Source organism: Solanum tuberosum, unplaced genomic scaffold (genome assembly GCF_000226075.1).
Source record: "Solanum tuberosum cultivar DM 1-3 516 R44 unplaced genomic scaffold, SolTub_3.0 scf00298, whole genome shotgun sequence".
Lineage (NCBI taxonomy): Eukaryota > Viridiplantae > Streptophyta > Magnoliopsida > Solanales > Solanaceae > Solanum > Solanum tuberosum.
In genome coordinates this window covers 312,470-331,221 of record NW_006239219.1, presented here as the reverse complement: position 1 = coordinate 331,221, position 18,752 = coordinate 312,470, and the positions used below count along the sequence as shown (strand labels likewise).

General features: G+C 31.6%; 2 protein-coding genes across 2 annotated transcripts; one reads left to right on the top strand and one right to left on the bottom strand.

Annotated features, from left to right (window-relative positions):
• Positions 1-3,711: 3,711 nt before the first annotated feature.
• Positions 3,712-6,650, top strand: LOC102602885 (transcription factor bHLH125-like). Its single transcript, XM_006359344.2, has 3 exons — positions 3,712-4,409; positions 5,070-5,414; positions 6,337-6,650. Exons 1-3 carry the CDS (start codon positions 3,804-3,806, stop codon positions 6,403-6,405), a joined length of 1,020 nt encoding a protein of 339 aa, XP_006359406.2. The 5' UTR covers positions 3,712-3,803; the 3' UTR covers positions 6,406-6,650.
• Positions 6,651-9,309: 2,659 nt separating this feature from the next.
• On the bottom strand, positions 9,310-12,831 carry LOC102602546 (potassium transporter 5-like). The gene is made up of 8 exons (XM_006359343.2): positions 12,318-12,831; positions 11,964-12,189; positions 11,639-11,887; positions 11,482-11,535; positions 11,128-11,388; positions 10,872-11,039; positions 10,485-10,739; positions 9,310-10,337 (listed from the first exon to the last, which is right to left on the bottom strand). Exons 1-8 carry the CDS (start codon positions 12,453-12,455, stop codon positions 9,451-9,453), a joined length of 2,238 nt encoding a protein of 745 aa, XP_006359405.1. The 5' UTR covers positions 12,456-12,831; the 3' UTR covers positions 9,310-9,450.
• Positions 12,832-18,752: the final 5,921 nt, after the last annotated feature.

Sequence of the window (18,752 nt, the reverse complement as noted above, 5' to 3'; positions counted from 1 at the left end):
TCTCTTTAATTTTAAATTTTAATATTATATTATATTTTTTTAATTATTTTTATTTGGCCCACGGGCCGGCCCTACCTATATTTCTCAAGCCCCACAAATCAGCAGGCTTATTCAGGCCGGGCTAAAAAGCCCTTTTTTTAAATGGGCTTCAAAAATCTTAGCCCAACCCTATTAAATCTCGGGTTAGGCCAGGCCGGCCCAACGGGCCTAGCCCATATTGACGGTTCTAGTTTTTTTAGTTAAAACCAAACCAACCCAAATATAATCGGATTTTTTTTTCAATACCAACCCAAGTTAGTTGGCAATTTTATTTGATGATCAGTTTATTCATATGTGTTTTTTGAATCAAGATCGAGGGACTATGAGTTTAGTTTCCAACTCACTAAACTGTTTGTCTATATGACTTCAGAATAGAGGATATTCACGTTTTCGTCCCTACTTCCAGAGCTTTGGACCATAACATTCCAAATTGGAGAAACAAATTAAAAAGACTCTTATTTTATCAGTAGGATAATACTTATTTTTTAGCCACATTTTTTCATCAATCTTCTGCACTACTAATGAAGAAAAAGGACTACATTTTGTGTGAATTATAGAAAGTTGAATGAATTTACCATCAAAAACAAATATTCAATTCCAATTATTTACTTGTTAAATTACGAATGAACAATGAACGCAATTAAATAATTTAATAAATAAATTTTAAAAGCTCGATCAAACATGTTAATATTAATCTGAACAAAGAAAAGTGTTCCTAATAATACTACTCAATTATTGCCCTAAAAAAATGGGGAAAAATATTGTAATGCATTAAATATTAGATAATGTAGACCCACCATTATATAAATTGACTGTAAATTGGAACAAAATGTATGAAAAGGTTATCAAATTCCAGGTATTTGATCTCATCCTATTATAAATTAATATTTGTCCCAGATATTCGTGGGATAACAAAATAATTAATACACATGCAATGTATCTTCAAGAAAACACTTGAAATTATTTAATAAATTTCCTTAACTTCTTGAATTGTATTGATTAGATGTGATATGAAAAAGAAAAAAAACACATATATAATAACACTCACAACTCTTTTGCACCCTACCTAGCTATATTATGATATTTTACTTATTTCACAATTTTATTCTTTTAGTGTTTTCTATTTCTACTTGAGCAAAAAAATGGTATAAGTTTCTGTAGAGCCGTCAATATGGGCTAGGCCCGTTGGGCCGGCCTGGCCTAACCCGGGATTTAATAGGGTTGGGCTAAGTATTTTTGAAACCCATTTAAGAAAAGGGTCTTTTAGCCCGGCCTGAATAAGCCTGCTGATTTGTGGGGCTTGAGAAATATAGGTAGGGCCGGCCCGTGGGCCAAATAAAATAATTAAAAAATATAATATAATATTAAAATTGAAAATTAAAGAGAGTCCAAACTCAAAATCTATTTAATATTTAACTAATTGAAACCGCATATAAATTGCAGATGAAAATGAAGATGTTAAGACAACCTTGCTACAAGATGATTCGGATATGCTTGATGAAGATGATCATGAAGTGTTGGATACGCCATAGATTTCATGATGTGTTAGATAGGAATATTGTCACATTTTTTGTGTTTTAATGTGACAAAACAATTAGGTTAATATTTCTATTTAGATATTTATTAATGTGGATTTGATTAACAAGTAGTAACATTAACACCATGTAATATTGTTTTGTCGATATTTATGATAATATTTTTAAATTATAATTTATAATTTATTTTAATAATTATAAAAAAAATATAATTTTAAAAAAAGTGGGCTGACCCGGCAAGCCTGTAGCCCACATACTTGTGGGCTGGGCCGACCGTTTTCTGGCCCACACCAAAAATGGGCTAGCCCGGCCTAACCCGTAAAATGTCAAAGCCTGTATGGGTTAGCCCGGATGGGGTGGGCTAGCCCATATTGACAGCTCTAAGTTTCTGAAAGGAAAAAAAGAAACTTTATTAAAGAGGTACTCCCTCCGTTTCACAAAGAATGACCTGGTTTGACTTGGCACGGAGTTTAAGTAAATAAAGAAGACTTTTGAATCTTGTGGTCCTAAATTAAAGTTATGTCAAATGTACAAAATTGCCCTTAATCTTGTGGTCTTAAACATGTCACGTGGAAAGCAAAAAGTAAAATATTACCAAAATAGGATAGAGGTCATTCTTTTTTAAACTGACTAAAAAGGAAAGGAGGTCATTCTTTGTGAAACGGATGGAGTATTTTTTATAATCTTGTTGACTGAAAAAAACTAGGCACGAAAATCAGCTTTTATTATCTCTTTCTCTCTATATATATAAAGCGTAATACAACTTTGTCCATTGCATTCAAGGGCATTGCTTAGTGAATAATGAAGCGAAAAGAAAATTACTATATCTCAATTAAAATTTTAATAGGGGAAAAAGTATATATTAAGTGCTTTTTTTTTCATTTTTAAAGTTTTAATAGGTAAAATTACTTGATATATATATTAATGAAAAATATAAAATAGCGGTTGAAATATCTAACTTGCTTACTTAAGCATCATAGTCATAAAATAAATTAAGAATCTTTGGCAGCTAGGAAGTTTATTCCAATTTAGATGCAAATGACTAACCAAAATACAAGACCAAATAAAACAAAGAGACAACCTCACAACTAAACTTGTCAAATGTCAACTGACCCGGATCAGCCCAGACTTAGCTCATTAAACTCGATAAAGCCCGATTCAGCCCGACCCAATTGGGGGTGTTTGGTGGGAGGGAGTCCAGACAAGGGTCTGGGCCGGTCAGGCCAGCTTGGAGTTCGATCAATTTGAAATTAGAAAAATCTCACATTTTGGTTTACTTATTACCATTATCTCCTATAAGTATTACAAATCTCCAAAATTCCTCATTTTCGCGCATCAGATTAATGTATCAACGCTTATATTATTGTATCTCGCGCATCAGATTAGTGTATCATGTATAAAATATAATGTATCTTATTTAACGGTTAAATGTATCTCGCGCATCAGATTAAATGTATCAGCGCTTATATTATTGTATCCGTTTGAAGGATTTCTGTAATTATAATTTTTTAAGGGATAGATTGTAATTTTACCTTAAAAGTATGTGATTTCTGTAATTTGCCCTGCATTTTAATCTGTTGATCATAACTTACTTTTTAGATAATCTAATGATATAAATACTATTCTACGCTCTGTCAACATCTATTAAGTATTAAAAGAGTGAAGCTAAATAAATTAAAAGGCTAGTGTGAAAGCAAATGGTGGGACCAGAAGCGTAGATAATTTTATTTTTAGTTTGTTTTTACCCTCCCTAGGAGCTCCCACCCCTTTTGCTTTCTTGGTGACTTAAACTCGCAACCTTCGGGTTGAAAGTGGGGGCGCAGCATGAATTATATAAAGTATCTTCAGAAGAATATACAAGAGTTGGATAATACAAGAAAAAATATTATTTCATTGGATGATCAAAACAAAAGTTCAACAATTATTCATACTTTTCAGCAAAATAATAATTGTCACATTGAATAAATGTGAAGATGGTATGGAGATTTTGATTAATGTCAATAATAGCCATAAAGAGGAAATATTTTCTTTGTCCAGAAGCGTAGATATGAATAGGTACCATTAATTAAAAAATATAATAAACAATTAGTGTATTATATATCTTCTTGTTTATGAAGATATTAGGGAGATCTCAAAACCCTAACTAACGTATCTTCTTCTTTATCATCTTTCAATTAAAATACCAAAAAGAAGATCTCAAAATATATCCATTAGAGCATAATTAGTTCAATGGACAATAATTATCTTTGGGAGATCTTCACTAATAACAAACAAAATATTAGTGAAGATCATGTTGATCATCACCACCACCTACTTCAGATTCAGATTCCTAATTTCCAATTAAATGGATTTTCCCAACAAGATAATCAAGATCTCATAAAGGATCATGTTGGTTCGTCAGTTATTACGTCTCAATTCCAAACAAGTTGTGATCAGCTATATAAATCTTCAACCGTCAGCACAAATACTTCAATTATTACGCCTCAACTCCAAACAAGTAGTGATTGTTTATGTAAATCTTTATTCAGTACGAAAAGTACAATTACGCCTCAGTTCCAGACAAGTTGTGATCGGCTGTATAAATCTTCAGTCAACAGAAGTAGTACATCAATTATTACGCCTAATCAACTCCAGACAAGTTGTGATCGACTATATAAATCTTCAGTTAATACTGAAAGTACTAATCTTGATAGGACTAAGGAGGGGTTAAGAAGTCATGATGAATCAAATAAGCTCAAGAAAGTTGTGCATAGAAATATTGAAAGGCATAGAAGACAAGAAATGGCAAATCGTGTTACTTCTCTAAGATCTCTAATTCCCATTGAGTTCATCAAGGTGAGATAACTACTCCTTCCCTATTCACGTTTACTTATCCACTTTAGACTTTGACGTTACGTTCCTTAAGAAACAATGATTAATATAGGTATTTTATGATAAAATTCATATTAATTGATGTATACTCTTTGGTCTCGAGAAATGATTTGGGAATAGTTAATTAATATTAAGGTAAAAAAAAATGTTTTTACTTGATATGTTAAAGTGACAAGTAAAAGTTAAAATTTATTTTGGAATACTAGACATACTTTCATTTTCCTCTCCCCTTTTCCTTATAATATTTATTTTTTTGAAAAAAAATGTTGAATATATGATCATTGAGAAAAGAAAAAAAAAGGTTTCCAAGATTAAGTATATATATCAGCTTGTGTTATATATTAATTTTAGTTTCTCTATATGTCTTTCTTTCTATAATTGTGGAAGGGTTTTATTGAGGAAAAAATTAAAAGAACTTTTGCATTGATAATATAAATTTTTACATTATCAGTATAATTTAGCATGTTATTTATCATTTTTTATCAATGCTTACTACTAAAATTATTTGCAATTACCTTCTAAATGACTTGACTGTATAAATATTTTTTACCTTGTCCGTGCACAGACCATGAACATTTTTATTTTTAAATTATAATATGATGTGAATTTTTGTTGTAAATATAGGGTAAACGTTCAGCATCAGATCATATGCATGCAGCTGTGAATTATATAAAGTATCTTCAGAAGAATATACAAGAGTTGGATAATACAAGAAAAAATATTATTTCATTGGATGATCAAAATAAAAGTTCAACAATTATTAATACTTTTCAGCAAAATAATAATTGTGTCACAGTGAATAAATGTGAAGATGGTATGGAGATTTTGATTAATGTCAATAATAGCCATAAAGAAGAAATATTTTCTTTGTCAAAAGTGCTGAGATGGCTACTTGAAGATGGGCTAAATGTGGTTAGTTGTGATAATTCCAAACAAGATGAAAGGACTTTAATCAGGATCCAATGTCAGGTAAGAAACATTTAAGACATAAATTATATATTTCAATATTGCAAATAATAGTTTGGTTATTAGTATTTGATATACTAGTACAATATACTCTTTTTGTTTTAATTTATACTACTAAAAAACAATGGAATTAATAAGAACTTCGTCACTGGTTCATCGTTATTTTGCTTGTAGATAATGAAAATATATCGTTAATACGTCGCTAAGTAAGATTAGCAACGAATTTTTCTGTTTAGCTACAAAAATTTATTTGTCGCTAAATCCTGTTTTTTAGTTGTTATGTGTTTTATTTAGTTTTCTTTTTTGTCTATTGAAAAAATATCACATTTTTAACTCAAGGCTTTCATTCTACCTTAAATGGCTTTAGATATAGAAATAGCATGACAATTGAGATGTTTCATACGACAATATTCAAAAGATAGTTATGATATGTTATACTAGCATAAATGATTATAGTTTAACATTACAAGATAACAATCCCAAAACAAGAATTCTAGACTTAGCTTGAAGACGGTAATCTTCCAAATATTCTTTTTAACTTCAAATATTTTATTTTATTTTTTCACTTTAACCAAAAATTTGTCCAAATCTATAGTAAATGCACAGAATGAATACCCCATGAGTACTTGGTTTAGGGTTCTTATCCAAGTTTTCTCATTTACCGCCAAATCTCTATAACAATCATTCTTTATAGTAATAATATTTCAGTATAACAACAAAAAAATTGAAAACAGTTTTTTATTTTATATTATATTATATGTTCTCTAAAATAACCAAAAAAAAATTATCTGAATCAACGAGGCCATTATAATTTATAAAGAATTTTTGTGTTATATACCTTTAGAATCAAGGAGACAACATGTTGTGCTCATTTATAAGGAATATAATTACTCTTCAAATAAATTAATTAATCATTTTCTTGCAGGTGAGTGATATATCATCAGGTCTCACTGTAGTTGGGCTGCAAAAGAAACTGACTGATGTGATTAATTAGAGCAGAAAAAAAAGGGCGGATTCAGAATTTTAAATTTGGTGCGTTCAATTTTCAAAATTCTTAGCACTGATTTAGCTATATTTTTGAAGTCATGAGTTCAATAACTATATTCCTTATCATTTGCTAAATTTTCATAGTTTTCACGTATGTATGTAACTATGTATCTATGTTTCGTGTTAAAAATATTGGATTTGATTCATAATCTACGTGTGTACGTTTAGTCAGTGGCGTATCCAAATACAGGTTTGCGGGTTCAACAAAGAATCAGATCGAGATTCTAAATTAGTTTTGTATATATGTGTGCGAAAATTATAAGTATGTGATCGTTAATTAGATATGTCGCTTTTTAAACTTATAAATCAATAGCTAGCACCTAAATTCTGAATTCGTCACTATTGTATTTAGTTTGTCAAGGTGAGGACTTTGCACTCAAAAAGTATTCAGTTGAACACCCTTTGTCAAAAAAACATAATGTACATTTAGAAAGTTTATAATGTGTATATATAGAGAGAGATCAAAAATCTTGAAAACTCTTGACAATATTCTTGATCTTTCCACTCATGCACCCTTAGGGCTCCTTTGGTATATGGGATAAGTAATTTCTGTATTAATTTTAGGATGAATTTATTTCATGTTTGGTTGGGGATAGAATTACGGGATAGCTTTTTCGGAACTGTTATGTCATTTTTATCTCACATTGGAAGTATGGGAACTAATATCAAGACAACTTGTTCGTCAATCAAACGTTCCCTTAGTGTTATGTGTGTTAGTATTTGGACCTATTGTCGCATGCAGTTTTTTTTTTATTATAAGGACTTGATTTTAGTGCTAAAAATTATTGAGAGCATCTTGCTAAAAGTAAGACACCTCCTAGCTGGCTAACGTCTTTGCTTGCTTGTAAAGTTATATGACACCAACTTTGTCTCTTAGAATTATTTGATTGCATAAGATATGGGCATATGAATAATTAGTGGTGTACGTTTGGCAAGCAGTGTCGATATTTGAAGAAGTGAACAACTCAATAAATTAAATCACTATAATGATAAGCGGTGTCATTTGCTATATTTATATTCCAATATTTTCATTTGGTACCAGCTATCGCGACCTGTTTGCACGTAACATAAGCTTATCGTGTGTTGCTTGAATGAAACATGTTTGTTTGAATTCTTGAACTTTTTCGCCTTCTGTATGTGTATGGTCTGCTATTGTCATCGTCTACAAAACCTTCTACCCCGAAAAAGCTTCTAGTTGCATAACAAACATGTGAAATGACACAAAATACATGTCTTAGATAATTTTTCTGAACTCTATATGTTGCTCAGACTCTCCCCAAAATTGTTGCAGCGCCCTTGTCCGGTCCTCCAAAAATGTGCTACTTTTGGAGGACCCGATTTTAAAGAGTCCGAGCAATATAAGATATGATATCTCATTTCAGATTAAGATTGGTTCTGAACCAGCAATTGCAGACATCTTTCAATTCACACAGAGACGCTTAAAAAAAAAAAAACTATCAGGTGGTCATTACAATACAGAGGAAAGAGGACTAGGCCCCTGGAGGATTTTCAGGGACTAGGGAAGACGGGTGGATTATAGAGCTACGGTAAATAAAAGGCCCATTGGGAATGCATGTACGACCCTCGACTGTACCAACATTGATGAAAAAAGAAAAACTTTCCCCATTGCATCATTAACCGATGTAGAATTCAAGATCAAGTTCAGGATTCAAGTCAAATCAACCTTTACACTCATCTTAGGGCGAGGCAAGGAATTGTTTCAAATGTTTGTTGTTCAATATCTCGGTTGTTCAACAGAGAAAAGAAACCATTTGCACAACACAAAACAAGTCAGAAGCCAACAATTGTTCTAGCACATATTCAAAGGGGCCATAGTTCTATCTGAAAAACCAACCATGCAAGGACATACATAGAGCAAAACAGAGAAACAAATTTTTCTTAAAGATCTATCAATAGAGGGATGTTAGGTCAACGTGCACGAAATTAACACCTATCCCATCCTCGAAAGTGATTCGTACAACTACTAAGATTAAGAGTCTGGCACTATACAGGAACGAACTAATAGGAGCAGGTTCTTTACCTTGCAACAACTACCTAACACAATTTCATCATGTTTGTTAATCATCAAAACTCAATTTTTAACACAAACTTTGACCAGTAACTACTTGATCAAAAGTTACATGAATCTATGGTACTTATTTAATTTAACCTTAGTATTAGAGACAGCTCTGTAGTTTAAACCTAAAGTCAACAATGATAGAACATTATAATAGAATCAAGTTTTTTCAATGTTGAGTACTATTACTTCAACAAATTTCAAATTACTTGCAAAAAAAAGTGACAAATTTTGGAGGATTATATTATTAAGTTTCTTCTTCATAACTTTAGCAATTACATTAAATGAAGTTGAACTATCATCATATAAATAAAACAATACATGTTCTTCAACAGAAATAGAAAGTACACAATATAATTTTCCGGCAAATGATGTTTGCCTGACCACCCTTGTCACACTGTAGCTTCGCCCCTGCGCATTGGGGGCCAAATTAGTAAGGAAAAATTAGAACATACACATTACACACTAAGAGAAAAACACAAAGAAGGTAGTAGTTCTATAAAGTATTTATTCTTAGATTAATTATCATGTATAAACTGACAAATGTTTACAAGATAGTACAAGATAATATCAAAAATGTTTTGTTAGCCAAAAACAACTACACCTATGTTGTTTTCTTATCTAGACATATCTTGATCTTCTCTTTTCTTTGAAACAAGAAAAAACAAAATACAAATACTTAGCTTATTCTCTTACAAAATCTGATAAGTACTTAGCTTATCTTAAGCTTATCCCATACAAAATCCAAACAAACAAACAAATTAAAAACTAAGAAATTAACAAAAACATTATTTTTTCTTGTGCAAGCACCTTTTGATGATGGAAGTTGAAACATGTATGGTGCCTCTCCTTGTTCTCCTTCAACTGAATGCACATTTATTTCAAACCTTAAACTTTTTTTTAGAAAAAATCATCCTAAAGCTCACATGTCATTCCAACTTTCAGCATGCGTTTCGTTGGGATATCGAATACTTTGTTACTCTGTGATCTTAAGTTCCTCTTGAGGAAATTGTATGCATAATTGATCACCAGTCGTTTGGCTACACCAGACCCCTTGCACGCGACAACGTCTTGTTCTCCAACCAAATGAACCACCCCCATGTTAGAAGCTCTCTCAAGTACTTCGACGTCTTTCTCAATTAAGGAAGCAGTCTCTCCTTGATTTCCTCCATTTGCTGCAATTGAGAACATGTAATCTTCCTTGATGAAGTTCTTTAGCCTTTCTACCAATAGTTTCTCAATTGGCTCTTCCTCATTGCGCATATCATTGTATCCATAACGTACCACACAACGGAACACGTAGAGGTCATATGGTTTCACCCTTCTGAAGAGGAACCTTTCTTCTAGTGGCACTTTGCTTATGGGAAGTGATTTGACAGAAGCGAACACGAGGACAGAGTGTAAAGCAGGTACATTCTCAACATAATGCTTGAAGATTGGTGGGATTCCGTGTACTAGTTCAGAGTAGAAAATGGCAAGACCTGGAAGGCGATGTGAACTAGTTGCATCCATTGTTTCTTTAACTTTTTCGGGAGAGATCTTGTGTTCTAGCTCGTAGTGATACTTCTTACGGTACACATAGTTCCATACGTACATGACAAACATTAGGAACATAGCGAAAGCCAGAGGAAGGTAACCACCTTGTTCAAACTTGTAAAGGACTGAGCTTAGGTATACAAGCTCAACCGAACCAATGATTAGAACATAGACGATAATAAGAAGAATGTTAGTTTTCCATATCAAGATCATGACTAGTACGAGGAAGCACGATGTTAGGAACATCACAAACACCACTGCTATTCCTGTAATCGAACAATAGAGAGATCGAGTTAATAATTAATATGGAAAATAAGGCAAGCCCCCTGCATTTACATGTTTAGTTTACACTGACACTGTCAGTGTATATAAGTTAAATCCGTAGAAGAAATAGAGTTAATTAGTAGCCTTACCATAAGCATTGCTAAGTTTTTCAGTAGTCTTGAATCCAATAGTGGTAAGAACACAAGCGATCATGAGAAGGTTATTGATTTCAGGAATATAGATTTGTCCATGATGCTTCTTTGATGTATGCACGATTTTAACACGAGGAAAGCATCCTAACGCCAGAGATTGCTGGATTATAGCGAATGTCCCGGAAATCAAAGCTTGACTTGCAATGATGGCTGCTAATACGGCTATGACAAACATTGGCCAATATATAGTCTCTGCATTTAATAAAGCAGAAAAACAAAGGAGCACGAGATGTTAATTCATTTCCCTTCATGAGAGAAACATAACTACACACAAGTAACTAACAATATAAAGAACTTTTACACTATCAATGCAATTTTACTTACTTGGTATGGACGCGTAGAAAGTATTAGCAACATCATCAGCATTTTTCATTAAATAGGCACCTTGACCGAGATATGCTAATATGAGAGCCGGGTATGTGACAAAGCACATACTTATCTGAATAGATCGAACACTAAAATGACCAACATCAGCAAATAGTGCCTCAGCTCCTGCATTTTTTTTTGTTCAAATGTCATTTATTTCTCTTCTCAATTGATACTCGTAAAAATTTCAAGGCTGTTGGAAGCAAATTGTTACCTGTTATGCACATAACAACTCCGCCAAGGGAAATCCAAGCGTCTTTTCCATTTCTTTGGAAATAGGATACGATGTACATAGGATTAAGAGCTCGGAAAATAGCTATATCATAGATCACGAAGTTGTAAACTCCAATACCAGCAATCAATACAAACCATAAACAAAGTATAGGTGCAAATGTGTAACCAACTTTTTCAGTTCCAAATCTTTGAAACATGAACAGAATTATCAAGATGGCTACTGCAAGCCAAACAATCCTGCCTGCATCCCACAAAAACATAACAAACGATGAGTAAATCGAGAATAAAAACAGATAAAGAAGTTGCAATTTTCATTAACAGATGCAAAATTTACCTTCAGTCATGGCTTCTGGAGCAGCTGCTTTAACTCCTCCAATTGCAGACAAAACTGATCACATCAATTGAAAAAATTAAAAAAAAAATTAGCTTATTAGTATCATAAACTCTGTAACGTTCTGTTAGAATAAAAGAGAGGGAAATCAACGACGTGCCTGAAATACAGGGCGTTAGGACACCATCACCAATAACCATGGAAGTACCAAGCATTGTTGCAATTAGCAGAAAGAACTTCGCGAATTGGCTGTTTTCTAGCATCGACTTAAGGTGTGATGCCCGACGTGTACGTGTATCAGGCATATCAAGTTTAAAAGTCGACACATCGCTGTCTTCTGCCATTGTACTCGGAATTAATCCCACCTTGGAATATCGGCATATCAATGAATATAAGGCGAACGTACCACCTGAAAATAAAAACAAAATCATGAGTTAAAAAGGAAATTAAAGCATTGTAAAAATGTGTAGGTGAAAAGTACTTACCATCTCCGTTGTCATTAGCTTGGAGAACAATGAATACGTACTTGATGACAGGGATCAAGGTGATCGTATACAAGATGAGAGATAGAGCACCAAGTATATCATCTTCGTGTTTTACTCCTTCAAGAAAGATGGATGAAAACACGTACAATGGTGATGTTCCAATATCTCCATACACCACTCCTATGCTCTGGAATGCAAGTTTTAGTAGCACAGACAATCCCACTACCTGCTCAACCACAAAAACATAAAGGGCTAAATCTCAGTGGATCATAACAGCAAGGCCACTCTGCTATTTACAATACCATTTCTCGTCTTTCATTTCATAATGGATTAGAAAGGAGGTAGCTAGCACACCTGTTTGGCATTGGGCATCTTGCTAGCTTCGACATCCAAGGAGTCATGTCGTTTCAACTTCTGGCTCGAAGACTTCTTTCCCTTGAGTTGTAGCTCCATGGGAACATCATCTTGGTTATCCTCAATGTTGCTCCCCATCTTCTTCTTTTTTTTAATTTATGAAAAAGATTTTATTTTATTTTCCTTTGTTTTGAAAAAGCTGATCAAATCATGCAAAGTTAAAATTGGTTGAGTTCCATCAACATGTAAACTTAATCACCAACGAATTGGTTGCTTAAAAAAAGAGAAGAGAGAAAAAAACGAAGAGAAACGTAGGTGGGAGACACCAACGAAATGCAAATGAATGATTGATTGAGTTCGAGATCAAACACCTCAAAACTCAATCAATTACGATTTTTTTTATGAATGATTGAGTTCGAGATCAAAAACCTCAGAACTCAATCAATTACAAAATTTTCGCACAAGCGTTTCCCAACACTACAATTCTCTTATTACACCGATCTAGGAAGTTGATACCAAAATCGACTTATTTAAAATGTGTGAAAAATGTATCTTATTTATAAGAGAAGAAAATGGCCTAAGAATCCATATTGACCAATAAACATATCAATGGACAAACGCGTCTAACGCATCTCTCTAATTTCTCAAACCCACATATGTCCTGTTTTTTCGAATCTCATCATATGTATTGTTTGTTAACTAATGGTCAATATACGTAACTAAACTTTGAAAAATAACTAACTTATTTCTGTAAGGACATGGTTGGGTCGATAAAAGGAGATAATTTCGGGATAAATTTTTAGTACCATTTAATATATTGTTTGATTATAAAGTTTTGGATAACTTATTTCATGATTAATAATTAGTACAGTCTTTGGGTAATAATATGGGATATTATCTGGCAAAAATACCCCTTTAATTCTTTTTATACATCACTTTTCACACTTATGGTTATGGAGGGTATTTTCGTAAACAAACAACTTACTCTTAGAAATTATGCATGCTATATTATTTTTCATACAACAACCAAACATTCACTAAAAAATAATACCCGGATACCTAATCTCATCATAACTAAGTGTTGCATAATTAATCTCATCGTAACTTGCATTCAAACCAAACAACCCCTAAGTGGCAGGGACGTCTTAACCCCTAGGCCACTAAAGCCATCGCTTGGGGTCCCATATATTTTTGGGGGCCCATTTTTAAAAATATAATTACTTATATATGTTATTTTTTAAAAAATAATAATTATATGTACTATGAATGTTATGATTTCTACTAAGAAAATTGCATATGAGATGAATATAAACCTAAATTTCGTAAGAAACAATTTAATGAAAATATGGATAACAAAATCACAAAAGTCCCTTGGAGAATCTTTTCGAGTTGATTACTTTATATATGTAGATTAGATCAAACTATTTTTTCACTTCAAAATAGATTTGAACCAATTGAAGCATATGAAAATATTTTTGATTTTTTATTTAGTGGTAAAATATTGAGATGACTAGATGATGAGAATTTTAAAAAATATTGTCTTAACCTTGAACTTTCTTTAACACGTAATATTTATTCTGGTATTGATGATTAAAATTTATTTTTTGAATTAAAGTGTTAAGAGAAATAATACAAGTAGAAGATAGTGATCTAATGAAAATACTCAATCAAATAAAAAGACTTGATTCCTTTCCAAATACATATATTGCTTATAGAATAATGTTAACAAATCTGGTAACCGTTGCCTCATCCGAAAGAAGTTTTTTCAAAATTAAAATTTATCAAATCTTATTTAAGATCAACAATGTCTCAAGAGAGATTGAATGAGTTAGCTATATTATCATTTGAAAAGAAATTATTAAATCAAATTGATTATAACAGTACTTAATGACTTCGCATCTAAAATAGCTAGAAAAGTAGATTTTAAATAAAAATACATATGATGAAAAAAAATATTAGGTCCCCTCTCTTAAGTTTCGCTTTAGGCCCCTAATGTTGTTGAGTCGGCCCTGCTTAGTGGTATATATTCTAGGTGGAGAATGGGCGTGTTTGACTGAATTTGGGCGGGTCATGAAGATGGGGTTGAGTTTATAGATGGACGGGTTATTGACCCACCCAAAAGTTACTTGAGCCGAAATAGGCTAAAATGTGAGTCAAAACTCAACCATATCAATTCTTTCTAAGTTTTAATTAATTAATTTATTTATTTTTAATTCTTATATATATATAGTACCTAATAAATATTCTTTTTCTTTATGACTACATATATAACATGTCAGTTATAAAAAAACCTACCAATCAAGTGTAGGGGTGGACATTCGATTCTTCAATTCGATTTTATTAAAGTTCGAATCGGTTCTTCGATTTTGAAAAAACGTGCACCAAACCCCAAACAAAACTAATTCGATTTGATTTGGTGCCCTTGTGAAAGTAATATGTTTCAAATAATGAAAATATAAAACTTTCAAATATTTCTTCTTCTTTAAAGTAGTTGAATTACAAATTCTTCACGTATATTGTGCATTATTTGCGAAATCTTTAATTGTCCAATTAGGTCCATTTATTTTAGCTAGCACTTTTTCATGTTCTTCTTCTTTCTCATTAAAATATTAATTGAGGTAATTAATTGTATTGATTAAACAAGTCATCAAGTTCGTGGTAATTATCTAGATGCCTTATAACCTCCCCATAACCAAATAAACACAACAACAAACATCTCACATGCATTAAGGTTTGTTAAAATTAAATTGAAAAGGTATCTTTAATAAAATCAAATTTCACACATAACTAATATTAAAAGTGTCACAGCCAAACTAGAACCCTCATCTAATTACATTTTTTTTCACTTTGCAATTAACACATTACAGCTAATTAAGAAGTTCAAGCACTAGAACATTACAAGATTGAAAACAAAAAAGATCACCTATTTAACATAATTTAGAAAGAAAAATAATGAATACTCATATAATTAAGAACAGTAATATCCTCAAAAATCAACACTAAAGAAGTTCATTTTAAAGTCTCTTTTAAAAATAGTACAAAACAATAGAATCAACTTTACTAGTTATAAGCAAATAAGCACAAGTAAACAAAAAATAGAAAACAGAAAGAAAAAAAAATCACAAAATATTTGAGATAAAATTAGAATTGAGAAAAAACACTGACCTATTATGCCTATATATGCTATGGTGGAGTTGTTGCAAGTAAAGTTAGAAGTTATTTTTTACCCTTTTTTATACCAAGGTAGAGGGCTCAATTTATATATATTTGTTTCCTCCTTCTCCTTCTTTTTTCCACTCTAGGTATTTTGAGATATTTTTGTTAAAATATTAAAAAAGTGATCAATTTATAGAATTTTGTGGGAAGTAATAACGCGTATTGTTTTAAATAAGTTTGAATGGTGTTAAGACTGTGTGTTACATATAAGGAAATAAAATAAATGTATGGTTAAACCTTAATGATTAAGATTCAGATCATAAAACAAACACATTAAAAAAGTTGAATCTTAATAATTAAATTTAAAACCTCTATTAAATACAAACAAACGAGGCCTAAGCTCGAGACTATGTTCAATTCATGTGTGACAATTTTGTTTTGTTTTATTTCCTTGAGCTAAAAATATTCCCTTGATAAATGAAATCTTTTACCTATAAAAAAAAAAAGGACCATGTAGACAAAAAATGTCCTTGCAACAACGAGTGCATATCATACATCCTTGGGTTGAGATCGTTAAAAGGAGGTAAAAGCTATCAAATAGTCAAATATATGGGATAATTAGGATAAAATTTAATTAGGTATATATCGAAATAAAAGGTGTAAAGTTCATGAGAGTCGAGAAATATTATATTTTTCTTAAATATAAAAAATTCATAAGTGGTAAAATTATTAAAATTGTCCTAATTTTTTATACAATCTTTACCAAAATAATCAAAAGTTTATAAAATTGCATAATACACTATCACAGTGTTATTCTAAAAATATACAACATTTATTAATCAAACTTTAATTCAATAAAAAATAAAATTGAACATAAATTGTAGTGTACAAGTCTTTAATATAATCCTCCCACATAGTACAAATTATCTTCTCACGTTGAACTTGCATTTCTCGATTATATGACTGAGAATATAAACCAATGTTGTTACTTTGAGTCATTTGTTGATCAATTTGGTTGGTAAATAAATTTGACAAAAAATAATGAAATTGGTGAATATAAATGGTAAAGTAGAAATTGATTTGAAATAATAATAAATTCTTTGTTAATCGTTATATGAGATATTAATGGTTTAAAAAGTAATGATATGAATTATAAATTTTATTTATATATGAAATAAATAGTTAGTAGATATAAGAGTTTGTTTGGCATTGCTCTTGGGACGCCAGAAACACTTATTTTGAGGGGGAAAAAACACTTTTGTTGAAAAATCAAGTGTTTGGCAAATCAATAAAGAGATAAGTGGTTAAAACACACCTAAACTATATCTTTTTTTTGAGTTTCATACCCGAACTATCAAAAGTGTGAGAAACACACCTAAACTATTACATTTTATTTTGAAAAACACACCTCAAGTAAAATATGATAGTGTGTGTATTACACTCTCTCAATTATTATTTTTTAAATGCCACATAGATTGCCACATGGAAACAAATTCCACCATGTCAAAAGATTAAAGTTTTACTTTCAACATGTAGAAACAGAGTTTTAGGCTAAAAACATCCTTGAACTATGACCAAAACCTAAAGTACATCCTTCTATTATTATAGTTAACAAAAAACATCCCTTAACTAACTCAAAAGTTGCAACAATCATTCTTCCGTTTAGTTTCTGTCAAAAAACTAACGATATACCCAAAAATCGCATCTCTTTTCTCCTTTAATTTCTCTATCTGTCTCCCTCCCGCGCAATCATCTTACACCTTCTTCAGTTACATGTAAGAGCATTCATATTCTCTTTTTTCAACAGCGGAAGGAAATTAATCAGATAAATACTTAGTTATGCACAATTGTGTAGAACTATTTCTTCAGTTTCCTGCTCAAAAAATAAATATTACACAAAGCTTATTCTTTCTTTTCCATTTTTCATTAAAAGCTACCAGAGATTTTAATCAAAACAAGTGGTGATGATTTATAATGGAAACAATTAGTGAATTTTATATTATTTTGTGCAGTACCAATACTTTCAATCTCTTTGGATCATTTTATATAACAGATAAGGACATTTTAACACTATCTTAGCAGATCTTTGTTATTGTATGGTTATCTGTAGTTTTCCTAGAAAATATATTTACCTCTCTCAAGATAAAGTATATCAAGATGAAGAGTAGGAATTAATTTATCACACTCGTCACTTACATTAAACAATTAAAGAACGATTGGATAAAGAAAGATTATGAACTTGACTTTTGCCTTGATTGGTGAAGCACTACTATATATACGGTAGAAGACAAATCGCGTCAAAACTATAGGTCTTGAATTGGTAAGAAAAAAGATTATGAGCATAGCATATGGGTTTTCTGCCCTAAAGCTCTAGGCTTTTCAGAATGACAGAGAAATTCTGCTGCAGGTCAAAAGACAATAAGATAGGATAGAAATAGAAATATTTGGGGTGGGTGGTCATCGGGGCTGGGGCAGTTGTTTGGCTGTTAGTTTTGGACAGAAACTAAACGGAAGGATGATTGTTGCAACTTTTGAGTTAGTTAAGGGATGTTTTGTGTTAACTATAATAATAGAAGGATGTACTTTAGGTTTTGGTCATAGTTTAAGGATGTTTTTAGCCTAAAACTCTGTAGAAACATCTTTCTCTGTTTCTCAGCTGGGTCTCTTTGGTGTGTGAAAATTTTGAGTAAATTTAGGGTTTTCACTATTAATTCACAAATTCATCATGGTTTGAAGCTTAGTTACTCATTTGTCAAAAAATGTTAGGGTTCTTATTTTTGTCTCAAAATATTAACAATTTTGTATAATTTTTTAGGTTTTGATACCATCTGAAAAGAGTTGAAAGAAGAAGAAATTGACTACATAAGGTACTCTTTCTTTACTCCTGAACTTAATTTTCGTATGGGTGGCGATTTTTAGCTACTGATTTCATGAACAATAGTTGGCTTATTAAACTTTGCATATTTCTATTGTTCTAAGGTAATGGACACTAAGTACGTAAATTTGAGGTTTCACATCGGTGGTATACTTGTGAGTGAGGTAGGACCTGTTTATATTGGGGGGAAAAAGAATATGCCTTCAATGTTGATATAGACCATTTGTCTATTCCGGAAGTGAATGACTATTGCAGGGATTTTGGGGTTACCAATATAGAAAAAATATATATTGGAGCTGCTCAAGTTGGCAATTTGGTAGAATTGGTTAAAGATAGGGATTTATTGGTCTTAGCCAATTTGTTGGTTGTTGGGGGTACTATGGACATTTATATCTGCCATAAAG

Coding starts and splice junctions, on each gene's coding strand:
- LOC102602885 (XM_006359344.2), top strand. CDS start 3,804: ATGGACAATAATTATCTTTGGGAGATCTTCACTAATAACAAACAAAAT. Junction 4,410..5,069: donor TTCCCATTGAGTTCATCAAG/GTGAGATAACTA, acceptor TTGTAAATATAG/GGTAAACGTTCAGCATCAGA. Junction 5,415..6,336: donor TAATCAGGATCCAATGTCAG/GTAAGAAACATT, acceptor ATTTTCTTGCAG/GTGAGTGATATATCATCAGG.
- LOC102602546 (XM_006359343.2), bottom strand. CDS start 12,455: ATGGGGAGCAACATTGAGGATAACCAAGATGATGTTCCCATGGAGCTA. Junction 12,190..12,317: donor AGATGCCCAATGCCAAACAG/GTGTGCTAGCTA, acceptor GTGGTTGAGCAG/GTAGTGGGATTGTCTGTGCT. Junction 11,389..11,481: donor TCCAGAAGCCATGACTGAAG/GTAAATTTTGCA, acceptor TGTGGGATGCAG/GCAGGATTGTTTGGCTTGCA.